Genomic DNA, 16,011 nt, shown 5'->3' with positions numbered 1-16,011 from the left:
CCAGGGCTTTGGAAGAACACATCCAAACTAAAGCAAATTTACTACTGTAAATTTAAACAACATATTACTTGGAACAGAGATGCTAAAGGAGACTGCTGCTTTGCCTCATTAGTAAATGTGACATGCTATTGGACCCCGGAGGAAAGAGAATAGGTATTGTCTTTGGAGAAGAGAGTCCTCTTTAAAAGACAGAGAACTTAGCTAAATTGTGTACTTCTACAGATTGGAAAGGACAAACTCTAAGTAAATTACATGAATTTTTATTAGAAAATTATTTCCAAGACAATGCTGATGACATGTGTAGACTGATACCCATCTGTCCCTTAAAATTAAATATGAAAAACTATTAGAAAGAATTGTTAATGAAAACAGAACCATCTCATGGTAATTTGAAAAAGTTTCATCCAATACTTAGTGATGCTAGATATAGGGCTAACTCTGTAGCTGGACAAAGATCTTGTTCCAGGCAGTCATCTCTATAGAAAGTAAATGAAATGCATCTATGGGCTTTCCTACCTACAACCAACCTCATTCCTGAAATAACAACCCTGAGATTTGTTATTTGTGAATAAATGCCTAGGTTACAAGCTTTGCATCATTCTGGACTAGCTCATAACCAGTTAACCAGTTTATTCTATTCTGTGAGAGCCACATTGCTGGTTACCTCTCCTTAGTTTCATTCTTCTCCCTCCTCTGAGTTTGGGGTGAATCTCTTTCCAGGCCTGACACTATCCAAGAATTACACTCTCCCTACCTGAACCTGTATAACCTATTTTCTGCCCCAGATAATAGACCATCAGTTTTTTATAGACAGGTGATTCTTCCATATAGGACACAAGATTCTTTCTACATAATATGGTTCAGAAAATAGCTGTGGGGTACTTTATCTTTATCAATGATTATCATTGCAGATTGAATGTCAAACAATTGAGGATTTTAAATAAGAAAATGGCAACATGCTTCTCCCCCTGTGGTCACTGAGTCGTACGGAGGCTGAGGCTCAGGTGCATTCAAGATTCAGTATCACCGATAATCCATCACCATGGCCGGAGAGATGCTGAAGACTTCCCTCATCCACAATAGGATAGCACTATAAGCACCAAGCCTATCTCTATGTACTTGCATCCAACTGTGATCAGCTCATATATGTCAAGCTGGTGGATACACTGTGTGCCAAGCACCAAATCAACCTGACTAAGGTTGATGACAACAAGAAACTGGGGAAATAGATAGGCCTCTGTAAAACCAATTGAGAGGGAAGCCACAGAAAGTGGTTGGTTGCAGTTGTTTAGTGGTTAAGGACTGTGTTAAAAAAATCTCAGGCCAAGGATGTCATTGAGGAATACTTTGAATCTAAAAAATGAATAAATGAATTTTTGACTCAAAAAAAAAAACCAGCCAGAAAGAAAATGTAGCACCACTAATGGACAGAGATAGGTAAAAAGATGACTCAAAGGGTGACACATTCGTCTGTAGGAAGGGTAGGACCACTATCCCATCAAGCCTAGAAGACAAAGGACAGAACCAGAGAGAATATTCTTAAGACTTAATATTGTAAGCAGGATTGAAAACTTGTTTACAAAACACATCTTTATTTTTCATTCTAATTTTTCCACTTGAAATGAAAATGATTATCTTGTTTTGTTTAAAAATATATCATTATGGACTCAGAGGCGCACAGGAAAAGAGTACTTATATCATTTTTTTCTTTCCCCATAGCTGATGTAGATCACCTAAACAATGACATTGACATCTGGAATAGTAATTAAATGAAATTAGGTGTAAATGAAATTAACAGGTGGAAATACAGTAGATGTTATAGAAATTAAGATTTGACTTTGTAGATATGGTATCAATATATTTGTACATAGGTAAGACATAAATTTTGACAGGATATAGGACAGGCTTTAATAGAATCAAGTGTGTATTCCATGTATGTATGTTCAAGTCCTAATCTCTAAGACCCAAAAATATTATCCTACATTTAAAAAATTCATAAAATCTGGGGTATAAAAAAGGAATAAATAAAAATTAAAAATTCATCCAGTTTATGATATTTTATTGAGAGCAATTCTACAGCATGAATGCCTTTGGCAAGAATAAACCAACATTTTAACTGTTTTTATAATCAGACGCTGTGTGTTCCTATGAAAAAAGGTTTTGCTGCATACTAACAATTATGGGAGTGTTCTTCTAACTCAGGCTGGTGAAAGAGGAGTACGAATAAAGATACTTATCTGAAAGGAAATCTGTGGATTCAAAGTTCAGAGAACAGATTGTTTGAACCATAGAAACTACTTGTAGTTTTCATATATATATATATATATATATATATTACTGTGTTATTCTAAAAATTGGTATCTTGGATGCATGGCATTATTGTTTTATATTTTCCCTCAACAAATAATATGTCTTTGTAATTATCCAAGTTCCTTTTTGATGCATAAATGGATACCCTAGGACTATAACAAAGTCAGAAAGACAGTTTCTTGTTAAAATTATCAGCATAGCAAACCTTTCTATAAAATATTGTTGTTGTTGTTTAATGTTGTTTTGGATAATATTTACCATAACATTTCAAAGAGATGTGCTATTATTCATTATGAATACAGAATGCATGCATAAGCTTATACATTAAAATACATACCTGACTTCTCTTCTTTTTTTAGTCGTGGCTCTAAAAATGTAAGTAATGATGATTACACAATGGTATCAATCACTTTTATCATCAATTATATTTTAATCTGTCATATTTTAATCAACTATATTTTCCTTGTGGTTATGTCAAAGTAAGAAATACAGAGAAAAAGTTCTTCCCTCTCAATCATAATATGAATTATTTTGAGAAAACATGAAAAAACAAGCAACAACTTTTAGTGACAGTCTTACAAAATGGTGTGTGTCCAGTGAATAAAAGAATAAAAGAAAATTTCAGCACAGCATAGTGTCAGAAATATAGTTGGATAATATACATATATATTAGTAAAACAACCAGCTAGCTTTCAGCAAAATATTAAAAATGGGCTCAGAGAGATATGTAAAAACCATGCATTTAATATTTTTCTACTAATTCATTTATTATCTAATTGGACATGCTCATAACATACGTGGTTGTTTAGGCTTTACATCTTTGCCTGTGAAAAGTTGAAAAATATAAAGATTTTAATCATGTAATGCTCACTGAATTGTTCTTATACAGTATCTTAGATTGCCAGATATATCAAAAAATAAAAACAAAACAATATAGACTTCAACTAACCTTCTTAACTGAGCTCCTAAAACATTTTTTATTTATTGCTTATAATAAAGAAACTAATTGATGATTCACTTAAATTATAGAACTCTTAGTGTAATCCCATTCATTAGTAACATTAGGAAGTTCACCAACTCTTGTGCAAGTGTTAACTTTTTATATAAAGTTAAGGGAAAAGTACACCCAATTAATTTTGACATCCATTATTATTTTCTTTTAAATTTTTAACCGATCATGGTGCTAGAAAAAGAATTCAAAGATTTTAAATTTTTGTTAGAGTTATTAGCATGTTATCTGACTTCATTGGTTTCTGCTGACTTGGAAACTGTGAAAAGATAGATGCATTTAGTAAGACTGGTAGCCTAGTATAAGGATTAGCAGACTCCTTTAGAAGGTTAGACAGTCTATACCATCAGCTTTTTCATCATTACGTCCCACCCATTTATAGTTTTACGGTACTAAAAGATATTTTGAATAAATATATTGAATTGTTAATGAAGCAATTCCATGTTCTATATTGATCTCAGACTTTCTGATTAGCTTAAATATAAATTCAGAATCCAGTCTATAATGCCTAATGTTTATCTTTTATTGAATTGTTTCAACTTGACTTATAAAGTAAAAAGGTAAAGTTCTATGTAGAAATAGGAGATGAAATGCTCATGATTTTATTTACCATGCACATAATTCAAGTAATTGTTTTTACTTGGCTCAAAGAAAAGAAACAAATATCCAAAAATTGGGTTTTATAACATTTAAATTTTAAAACAATTTAGGCAATTCTAACATAATTTGAGACTTATCAAATTCAAGAATGTTATATTATTTTATGCATGCAAAACGTATATAGATTTTCTCTGGAAGAACTGCTTAAGGAATCTTATAGAAAATATTAAATATGAAAATTAATGTTAAATAAGGGAATAGCTCAATAAAATAGAAGTAGAATCTTGTAAATTTAACAACACAAAGTAAGAGATTTAGGAATCATCTGGAATAGATTTTTTTATTTTATAATAAAAAAATACCTATTTATCAAATATCCAAGTTGTGCCAAATGTTTGTGCCAAGTGTTTGTGTGTTTGTTGAGAAGCCCTGTCAGTTCTGGTTCATTTGTAAGGATTTCCAAGTACAGTTCCCAACTCAACACCTTTGTCTAGGAAATTCTTTTCACCCCACATGTGATTAAAATAGTCCCCCAAATTTTTCATTTAGAAGCTTTATCAGATGATTCTGTTGAACACTTTGACTGTAGACTGTTATCTCAAGAGGGTATTGATAAGGCGCTGGTGCCTTGAGAGGTTCCTCCTCCATTGATAACTAATTGAGAGCATGCCTTGCAGCTGGATCTCGTGAGGTATTTCCTCAACTGAGGTCCTGTCCTTTTCAATGAATCTAGCTTGCTTGTGGCAAGTTGAAACACAAAACTAGTTAGTACAGCTGACACCATGTCAACTTGACACACAAACACATCAACATTAACTAAATTCTTTCCTCCTCATTTTGTTTTTTGTTCATGGTGCTTAGTGGCGGCAATAGAAACCATGACTAAGACACACATGCATACATGTATTTATTCATATATACATGCATATATACATACATACATACATATATAATACATACATATAATGTGTATTTCAAAGTTAACATAAAATATGTTTCTCTACGTCTTTTTCCAATCATTCCTTGTGTTTTTTATCTCTTCTCATTTTCTCCTTCAGTTTCCCAGTAATCCCGATTGATAGATAATTTACCTTCCAGAATTTCCCATTTCTGCCTTCCCAGCACCTGAGTGTAAATATCACTCTTTGCTACAACTCCTTTTATCCCTTCCCAGTTCCACTTTTTTCCATCCTGGCATTTGTGGTTACTGTAGATTCTATGTCCATAAATAGATTTGGAACTAGAATCCATGTCTAAGGGCTAACATATGGTGGTTGTTTTTCTGTTATAAATAAGGGTACAGTAGTGGCAGTTACATATCAGGGTTAATCAACAGATACCTGAAGACCCAGCTGTATCACTTTTGGTCATACATCCAAAAAATGTCCCACCATGCCACAGGGGCCTGTGTTCCTCTATGTTCAAAGTGGCCTTATTTGTGATAACCAGAATCTAGAAACAACCCAGTTATCCCACAGTGGAAGAATGGATACAGAAAATGTGGTTCATTTACACAATGGAATACTACTGATATTAAGAATGAGGACACCATGACTTTTGTAGGCAACTGAATGAAACTGGAAAATATCCTGAGTGAAGTAACTCAGACCCAACAGGACATGCGTGGTATGTACTCACTAATAAGTGGATATTACCCCTAAAAATACCAAATACCCAGGATACAATCCACAGAACTCAAGAAGGTTAACAATACAAATAGCCCAAGTGATAATTCCTCAATACCACTTGGGAAAGAGAAGAAAGCAATCACTTTGAGGTGGGGGGCAGAGGGAGGAAGGGACTAGGTGGAAGAGGGGACAGGGCATGGAAAAAGAGAACATTATTAGATACTGGGAAGGGTGAAGCCCTGAGGGCCAGCAGAAAGAATGGAAACAGGCAAGTTTGGGAGGTAGGAGGCAGGGGAGGAGGAAGGCTCTAGAACATACCAGGGACCTTGGAGGTGAGAGACACTCAGCACTCAAAGGAAGGGATCTTAGATCAAATGCCCAACAGTGGGGAGAGGAAACTTGTTGAGTCCACCTCCAGTAGAAAGACAGCATTAAGTGGAGGGATAGGATTGCCATCCCACAGTCAAAATCTCGGACTCAGAATTGTTTCTGTCTAAACAAACTGGAGGGACAAAAATGGAGAAGAAACTGGGGGAACAAAGGTTCACTGACCAGCACAAATTGGAATCCATCCCAAGGGGAGATTTCAAGGTCTGATACTATTACTGATGCTATAGTGTACTTACAGAGAGGCGCCTAGTATGACTGCCCTCTGAGAGGCCCAACAAGTAGCTGAAAGAGTCAGATACAGGTACTTCCATCCAACCAATGAACAGAAGCCAGGCACCCCAGTGGTTGAATTAGGGAAAACCTGGAAAAAGCTGAGAAGAGTGACCCCATAGGAAGACCAGCAGTCTCAACTGCTAGACCCCTGAGATCTCTCAGGCACGGAGCCACCAACCAGGCAGCATATACTAGCTGATATTTGGTCCCTGACACATATAAAGCAGAGGACTGCCCTGGTCTGGCTTCAGTGAGAAAAGATGCTCCTAACCCTCAACAGACTTGAGGCCCCAGGGACTGGGGAGGTCTGGTAGAGTAGGGTTCCGGGGGAGTGGGGAAATCCTCTTGGAGACAAGGGAGCAGGAATGAGATGAAGAACAGTCAGAGGGTGTATCAGTAAGGAGATAACTAGACTATAAAAAAAAGGCCTACTCAATAGGAATGAAGTCATTCCTCACACTGTAAACCTAGCCAGCTATGCATGGCTGGTGAGGTAATGAACAGTAGTAGAGAACCAGCAATAATCACATTCCTTCACCCATATAATTTCCAATTCCATTCTAAATCTCCATCTTTGTCTCACCCACCACAAAACGTGTTTCTTTGAGTAACAGATTGATCCAGGGGACCAGGAAATCGAATAAGATAGTGTCTTTTAGATTATAGTGACAGAAGACCAGGGCTTCAGCAATGAGATAGTTTCTTCTATATATGACTAGGAGCGACACCCATGCAATTTAACAATAAAGTCACTACAGAAGACCTGTGTAATGATCTGCTAATTAACACCAGTTAATTTCCAGTTTAAATCTGGGAAGGCCTCTTCCCTAAATGAAGAGCTACAGACAATCCATGACTGCTCAGAGGGGTAAAATCATTCTTCTCCAGGGATGAGCTCCCTGATAAGTTATCCAAACTGTCATCCCTAAACATATATGCATATAAGCAACACTGTATGGACTCAGTAAGATGTATTTATATATACATATATAAATCTATGTATATGTGCACATATGTAATGCATATATAACAATAATGAAAGAAGAGGTCACAAAGATGAGAGTGAACGAACAGGGTAGAAGTGGAAGCTGGAGGTCAGAATACCTGAGACCAACATATAACAAATATAATATTCAGGTAAAACTATATAAATAAAATATGCAAATAAATGTTAACAAAACCTTCTAAATTTGCCCAGTACATAGTGAAGATGGATAAACATTCTTCAATAGCCATGGTTGAAGTTGCTCATAGCATTAATTTAGCACAGAGCCACAGCTATTTTTCACAATTATGTCTCTTAGTTGTAATGATAATTTGAAACAAAGCTCAGTTAAGAGCTAGAGAAAAAGCTCTCAGTTTATTGGGTATAAATAAATAATGCTGAAAGTATAAAATACCCAGAACCAGTTCCTTGTTTAGTTGATTCTCTGTACAGTTAAGGAAAAGAGGAGGGGGAAGAAATATCAGGTACTGGAGGGAACAGGAGAGAGGCACAGAGGGTCAGGAAATAGAATAAAAATATGTAGCAAGGCGGGGAGGGATGAGGAACTGAGGATACCCACTAGAAGCTCCCAGACACCAGGGAAATGAGAGGCTCCTCGAACCCATCGTGAATGATTTTAGCGGAGAAGGAGAGATAGAACCTGTAGATAGGCACGGCCGCGAGTAGTGGGATAGAGCCACAAATACTTCTCAGAGTTTTTTAACCCAGAAATGTTTCTGTCCAAAGGAAGAACAGGGACAAAAACTGGAGCAGGGACTGAAGGATGGGCAATACAAGAACTGTCCCACTTGGGGATCAATCCTGTCACCAGACACCAAACCTGACACTGTTGCTCTTGCCAAGAGACACTTGTTGATAGGAACCTGGTATGACTGATCCTTGGGAGGTTAAGCCAGCAACTGACCAATACAGACGTGGATGCTTGCAGCCAAACTGAGCAGACCAGCAGACTGATCTCAGGGACCCTGGTAGGGGAGCTGGCTGAAGGACTTGAGGAGCTGAGGGGGATTGCAACTCTGTAGGACAAACAACATCAGCTAGCAGGACCACCCAATGCTTCCACGGACTAGACAACCAACCCAGGAGTGTACAGCAAAGAATCTATGGCCCCAGATACATATGAAGCAGAGAGTGGCCTTGTCTGACATCAATGGGAGGGGAGGCCCTTGGTCCTGTGGAGGTTTGATGCCCAAGCATAGGGAGAGGCTGGAGGGATGGGGCGGTAGAGAGTGGGTGGGTGGCAAAGCACCCCCAGTGTGGCAAAGAGGAGGGAGGAGAAGGAGGTTGTGGGATGAAGGGCTTTGGAGGGATAGCATTGAAATGAGATACCATGTGAGATGTAAACGAAAGGAATGATTAATAATGAAAAATAAAAAAGTTTTAGCTAAAAAATATTTGAACAGGAAAAAAAGATAAAATAAAATGCCTGAAATGTAAGGGAAGCTTTGCAATGTCAAGAACATTAATATGCTAACAGATTATTATTAATTATTATTATTAAAATCTAGAAATGATGTATTATAAAAATCAAATTCATGTAATGAAAAACTTATTTTTACAATAGAAATCATAGTAACTTTGATTCTTCGAAGTAGGTAGTAATTGATACAATTATATAAGTAATTTTCAATGAGCAATAATCTAAGGATATACATGTTTGTAATTTTGCTCATTTATTACTTTCAACTTCAAAATTTATTATGCTTTTTCAAATTATTCTTGTTAATATAAAAATGTCAATGCAGTATTTCTCTTTTCTATTCCTAGTAAAAGGACTAAGGTCACAAAGAACTAATTATAATGTCAGTAAAAGCTAATAGTTATGAATCAAAAATATTTTTAGACACATGAATTGTAAGTTATAATGTGAAATTAGGGCCACAAAAGTTTACAGAGTCTACATTTGCATATTGAAATGTTGAAAGTATGATCAAAATGATAGAATTTTTGACATAATATATTTAACATATAATCTGGTGTGCACTAGCTGGCACAAACAACTGATAAGATGTTCCACCCCCAGTGAGAATCACCTGTTGCTTTTTGGGAAAGGGAGAATATTAGTTTTGAAGAGTCACTGGAAGTTTCACTTTGCAACAACTGACAGTCCTATACACATGCACATAAGGTCCAGCATCAGTTGGATTTAATGGGTTATTTTATAAAAACAAAGAGGAATAGAGCTGGGAGGGGAACATGATCCAGGGGAACTATGGAAGATAGAGGAGAGAAACATGGGCTGGATATTCAAGCAATAAATTTTAGTAACATTTTTAAAAGAAAAAGGGTTAAGTTTTGTATCCAATTCTTGTTCATAGACAAACTATGGATTGGGAAAAATATGCGCAAACCATATAACTTTAAAGGAACTGATAATATATCCAATAATCTCATAAAATATAGAATACAAATGACTCAATAACAAGGACAGTATATCCGATTAAAAACAAGCAAAGATGGGACTGACCTATACCCTCTGCATATATGCTACAGTTGTGTAACTTGGTCTTCTTGGGGGATTCTTAACAGGGAGAATAACAGCTGTCTCTAACTCATCTGTGAGCTTTTGGGACCCACTCCCTCATACTGAGTTACCTAATCCAGCCTTGTATAAGGTTTGATGTTTAGTCTTACTGCAACTTGATGTGTCGTGTTTGGTTGATATCCATGGGGGGGGGTGTCTGCCATTTTCTGAATAGAAACAGAAGAGTAGATGGAGATGGGGAAGGAATTGGGATGGTAAACTGCATTTCGGATGTAAAAACAAACAGTAATAAATGTATTATAAAAAGCAAGTGAAGTGTTTGAACCAATATTTTCAAAAGAAGATATATGTGAAAAGTATGAGAAAATTATTCTCTATACATTTAGAAATGCTAATTAACACAACAAAGAGGTATCACTCTATCACTGTTAAAAGGATGTCATTAAAAAGATGGAAACTGACTAGCTGGGAAGGATATGAAGAGGAACTCCATCAGTCCCTGTCAGTCAAAATGTAAGTTAATATAAACATATTGCAATATAATATGAAAATTACTCAAAAACCTAAAAGTAGAATTAGCCTATGATACAGTGATCCCATTTGCGAGTATTTATCCTTAAGAACTGACACATTCATGTTGAGAAGAATAATTAAATTCCTGTTTGAACATTATACACTGTATTTTCAATATTAATCACAAAAAGTCATATGCAACCAAATAGACATCTACAGAAAGGTCTATGGATAACAAAAACTCGGCCCAAGAACACAGTAGAATACTATAAAGCTTTCAAAAGGAAGAAAATTATTATTCTTTTTATGAGAATATAGATGGAGCCTGAAGACATTGTTTCAAGAAATTGGTGCATCTCAGGAAAACAAATATAGCCATGTTCTACATAAGAGAACTAAATAGTTGAGGGATTAAATACAGTAATTAATTTTACTGGTGTTTTACACAAACACCCAAAGATTGTATTAACTACATAAGCATACTTATTATAATGACTAATTAAGAACTAGTAAATATTTACAATAGAAAGAAAGGTATATTGATAGTATATTTAAACTTTAAAAGTGAGTTAGTTTAAAACTAAACAGACTGTTGTCTACTAAGGAGGACACAGTCAGATAAAAATTAACATGAAGTGGTGCACACTTATTCCTCCTGGGCTTATTGATGTTTAGGAAGTCTGCTTACTCAGTCCCTGATCAATTTTCCTCTGTGGAAGCTTGTTTTAAATGTAAGGTCACATTAACACACCTCATTTGGAAAAGGACAGGTTCTGTTCAAATCTATATCCACAGCATTTTAAAAAACAGCAGAAGTTGGCACTGTTAGCATATTTTTCTTGGCTGAAAGGGAAAGTCTAACAAGCAATTTGTCGTTTAAATTGGCTTGAAGATTAATACCTAAATTGTACACCATATATATTGAATGAGCAATCCACATTTCAGTCAATTTAGAATCTTATTACAACCTAGTAGAAAGCACTTTTACTCATTTTCTTTCATTTTATTACCCAATATTTTAAATAATTGTAATAGCGGAAGTATAAATGTAAGCTATAAATGGCAATACATGACACAACATCTGCTACACGTAAACTGAGCATGTTTCTGATTCATACGTGAATTTGGGCAACTCCTGTGCTTTACGTTCCCTGTGGAAGTACTCTCACGCGGTGGGGGGGGGCTTTGATTTTAAAATCTACTAGAATTCCATATGTTACTGGGGTGAAATAATAAATCACCATTAATTTAAAATCAAAAGAACATCTTTTTTGGAGAATTAGCAGGACATTGTGTGAGGATTAGTATTATTTATTAATGATAAAATTCACGGAAAAATAATTCTTTGAAAACTGATTCTTTGTCTCACATCAATGTTTTGGGGTTGTGAACTTGTCTAAGACCCCCCATAATTAGACATCCAAATTCAAAACTCACATAGTTGGGATTGATCATAAGACGCCTTCTCTAACTAAACAGAGAAGGGGGAGACGCCAGAAGCCAGGACCCTCACCCTTACCCTCACCCCCTATCTTTCCCCACCTGCACAATGTCCCCTGAAGCTTGGCAACTGCAAGATCCTGCTTGGCAACTGCAGATAGACTCAAAGCAGAGTACCATATCTTCTGAAGAATAGCAGGGAGACCATAACTCAAGCAGTGTACCATATCTTCTGAAGAATAGCAGATAGATCATAATTCAAGGCAGTGTACCGTATAGACCATGACATGTTTCAAGGCACAGGCCAAGAAGATTCTGTACTTTTCCACCACCTGACCCCTCTTACCCCCTCCCCTTGTAAAACATGCTATAAAAAAGCATTTCATGTTCAAAAAAAATTAAATAAAAAAAAGGAAAAAAAAAGAAAACTGATTCTTTTTCTCAGGAGATCCATGTTGTCAGAATCGCCTTTAACAAGTAAAATAAAATTTGTTGTTGTTGTTGTTCCTCCTCCTCTTCCTTCTTCTGCTTCTTCCTCTTCCTCTTCTTCCTCCACTTCCATTTCCTCCTTCTCCGCCTCTTCCTCCTCCTTCTCCACCTCTTCCTCCTTTCTTCTTGTTTATTTTGTTTAGATCTAGCTAGCCTGTAAGTCACTGTAACTCGAGCTTTCCTTGAACTCAGAGATCCCTTTGTTCTATTTTTGAGGTTATAGTTTAATTACATTGGTCCATCCCTTCCCTCCCTCCAAGCCCTCTCATATACTCCTCTCCTCTCTTATTCAAGTTCCTAGCCTCATGTTTGCACTACCTGTTGCCCAGTATCGATCTATCAGCTACAAAATATTTATTTATGTAATTATATATACTAAATGGGTTATATTTATGAATATATATGTGTATATATACATACATATATATACATGCATACAAAAAATTTTAAAAAAAAAACCTTAAAGGAATTTTTACCATCTGTTATGGTAGATAGATATGTGTTGTGACAGATATGATGTGAAAATGTGATTTATGGGTCCACTGTTATTAAAAGCAGTAGTATTTGACAGAATGGTAAGATAACAGTCGATAATCTTTTAACTAAGGCCTGAAGCTGATATGTCTTTCTTTTTACACTGCACAGGCACGGCGGCAATTTGATTAGATGTCTGCTGTTTAACTTTCTTGAGATTGTACTGTTCTACAGAAAGCTTCCATGGAATACTTTAGTGAATACCCATCCTACAGTTTTCACAATTGCAGATATAAACTAGTAGTACTTTGCCTCATATCAGCTGTGGGGACACTTTCAATACTGTGATTTACTCTTCAATGAACTGCATATGGTGCTAAAAATAGTTATCAGGAAATAATTTATTTAATCAAGGATCAAATGCAATAAATTAGAAGAACTTAATAGAGTACAAATTATCCAAAGGTGTCAAATCATTTATAAATAAAGACAAGAATTCACATTGGTGGATGCCATGCTTATCCACATTCTCATCTGTATCTCCTACAAGCACTGTCAGCACTTAGTAATATCTTAAGCACTTTACTATTTCAAGACCATCAGCCTCTCACACTTATTTATCAACAGAAATTAAACACTTACATATACAGTTAATCTCAGTCATGCGAAGATAAGATTTTTTTTTGAAATGCCATGCTGTACATATCATGTTCAAAGAACGATCAGAGAATATCAAGTCCAAATAGCATCAAAATCATTTGAAAATGTGAGGTAGACTAGAATCTGAAAAGGAAGTTGTGTTTATTTCAAATTGCCTTATATACCTAAAATTCTAAATGTAAATTATGTTTCTTATAAAATTTGCAATGTCTCTTAGCAACATTCTAGTTGGTCTGGAATCAGAAACTGTAGGATTCGAAATGATATTTTTGGCAAGTTGGTGGGTTTATATATAAAGCTTTTTTTTTTCAGTATAGAATGCAACCCATCAACTTCTTAAATGGCAAGTTAATAAGCCTGCCTAGTTTACTCTATTGCTTATCTAACCAATCTCTGTTGAGGTATTATTTAAAAAGTGGCGCTGGTCAGGCCAACTATCTAAGCGCCAGGAGCTCTGCTTAGCTCTACTTCCATGTTCTGCAGCCAGAGGCAACGCGTGCCACAGCTAGAAACAGCTAGCCAGAAATATCCACCTTGCACCTACGAAATACCATCGTGGTGGCCAGCTCTGCCAATCTGCTACATTGTCTCCACAAAGCTTGGCAGAATTCCAGACAATACCTGCCATCCACACAGTACTGGGTAGAAATGAGACTCTAAAGCTCAATTATTATCCAATGGCTTTATATATTTAAAAATGCTCAAGTAACAATTTGCCCACACCACACAATTAGAGTTGTTTTCCAATAACTAACCTTAAGATATAAAATCATTACCCAGGATTGTTCTGGACCCACGTGTAGTTCTCCATGGCTCCCACATCTCTCCTCCCTCCTATCTCCTCCTCTTCCTTCTCCCCTTCCTCTCCTTTGCTCCTCCCACATTAGCTCCTCCCAAATTACCTAGTTATTGCAAAATGTATGGGGGAAATATTCTGCTACAAATCTCTACTTAATTAGCTTGTAAAATGAGTTGAAAATGGGAAAAGCAGTTTTTAGTGCACTGTGTTAAGTCTTTTGTATTTCTCACAAACTAATATTGCATAAAACTTAAAAATTGCAGTTTAGCCTTCTAAGTAGGATTGAAGCATCTACAATTTGTCTTCCTTTTTGTTAAGCTTTTTGTTAAGCTTCATATGGTCTATGAGTTGTACTGTGAATATTCTGAGTTTTTGTGCTAATATCTACTTATCAGTGAGTATATACCATGTGTGTTCTTTTGATCTGGGTTACCTCACTCAGAATGATATTTTCTAGTCCCATCCATTTGCCTGCAAATTTCATGAAGTCATCATTTTTAATAGCTGAGTAAATGTAAATTTTCTGGATCCATCCATTCTCTTCAGATGGGATGGGATTGCTGAGGGGAGGGTAGGAAGGGGACAATATTTGAAATGAAAATAAATAAAAAAATTGCTGTTGCTGTTTGGGAACCTGAAATTATGATTCATGTACCTTCAGTTTTTATTTTTGATTGTAACCTAGTGTAATTATTACTCCAGTCTTTGTCATTTAGATATTTAATAGCTATTGACAACATGTTTTACAAATTAAATTACAAAAATTATGTTGTTCAACTATCTCTCCAAATCTCTCAGAAAATGAGTTGTAAGGTGTCATTTCTCACAGTGTATTGAACTGAACACTGTCTTTATACTAAAAGATGAAGCATGATATAATAATTTTGGAAAACATCAACTTAAATAAATATTAATTTGTTTCTTTATTACTACCTGATATCCTACATAGGCTATTTGATATATTTCAAAAGCTTTTGTTAAATTTACTTAACATAAAAATTCTGGTATCAGTAATTAAACTAGAATTCTAAGCATGGCATTATTTGAGATGTAAAGGCCCAATTTAGCTTTTGATACGATAGAATATTCATCCTGTTCACAACAAAGTTAGTAATCTATTATCCTAGTTGAACTATAATATTCCATATTAAAGGGATCTGGACTTAAGAAAATGCCTTCCAATTAAATGTGACATCACTGGCCAGGGCTGTCTAAGAAACTCCCAAATCATACAGCCTATTGTTATTACCCTTGGCTACCCCTAAGAGGTTGAAGGTAAATATCTATTGCTGAACATACTATACACTAGAGGAACAAGTTCCAGAGGCTCTTGCACTGGAAGTGACTTGAATCCATGAGAACATACACACAAGTAACACTTTATGGACTTAGCAGGGTATATTTGGGAATATATATGTACCACAAATACATCTATGCATGCAATAACAATTGATGGAAAAGAAGCCATAAATTTGAAAGAAAGCAAGGAGAAATATATTGGAGAGTGTAAAAAGTTTGATAGGGAAAGGAAAACGTTGTAATAGAACTATAATCATGAAAAATAAGCAAAAGTATTTATGTTTGAGATACACACATGCACACACACACATATCTATATATCTATATATCAATATCTGTATCTGAATATATCTATATATGTATCTATATATCTCTCTGTATATATTTCTATCTATCTACCTATCTATCTACCTATCTATCTATCTATCTATCTATCTATCTATCTATCTATTTATCTACCTATTCATCTGCTGCTTAGATATTGCTCCTGAACAATTAGTATTTTGTTCTGTGTTCACAAAATGTGAACATCACCCATGCAATTTGTGTGAGTTTCATTTTACTTTTTTTGACTGTTGTGGTATCTCTCTCTCTCTCTCTCTCTCTCTCTCTCTCTCTCTCTCTCTCTCTCTCTCT

General features: G+C 35.5%; 1 protein-coding gene across 1 annotated transcript in view; it reads right to left on the bottom strand.

Annotated features, from left to right (window-relative positions):
- LOC114620377 (triadin-like) overlaps nt 1–16,011 on the bottom strand; it is a 78,296-nt gene that overhangs the window by 41,199 nt on the left and 21,086 nt on the right. The window contains exons 2-3 of the mRNA XM_028766470.1: nt 3,108–3,134; nt 2,648–2,677 (exon numbers count right to left, since the gene is read on the bottom strand). Of these exons, the coding sequence (XP_028622303.1) occupies nt 2,648–2,677; nt 3,108–3,134 (57 nt within the window). The remainder of the gene's footprint in view (nt 1–2,647; nt 2,678–3,107; nt 3,135–16,011) is intronic.

Source organism: Grammomys surdaster, unplaced genomic scaffold, assembly GCF_004785775.1.
Source record: "Grammomys surdaster isolate TR1022 unplaced genomic scaffold, NIH_TR_1.0 168, whole genome shotgun sequence".
NCBI classification, from domain to species: Eukaryota; Metazoa; Chordata; class Mammalia; order Rodentia; family Muridae; genus Grammomys; species Grammomys surdaster.
Note: the sequence above shows the minus strand (reverse complement) of the source record. Positions and strands in the feature narration are given on the sequence as shown.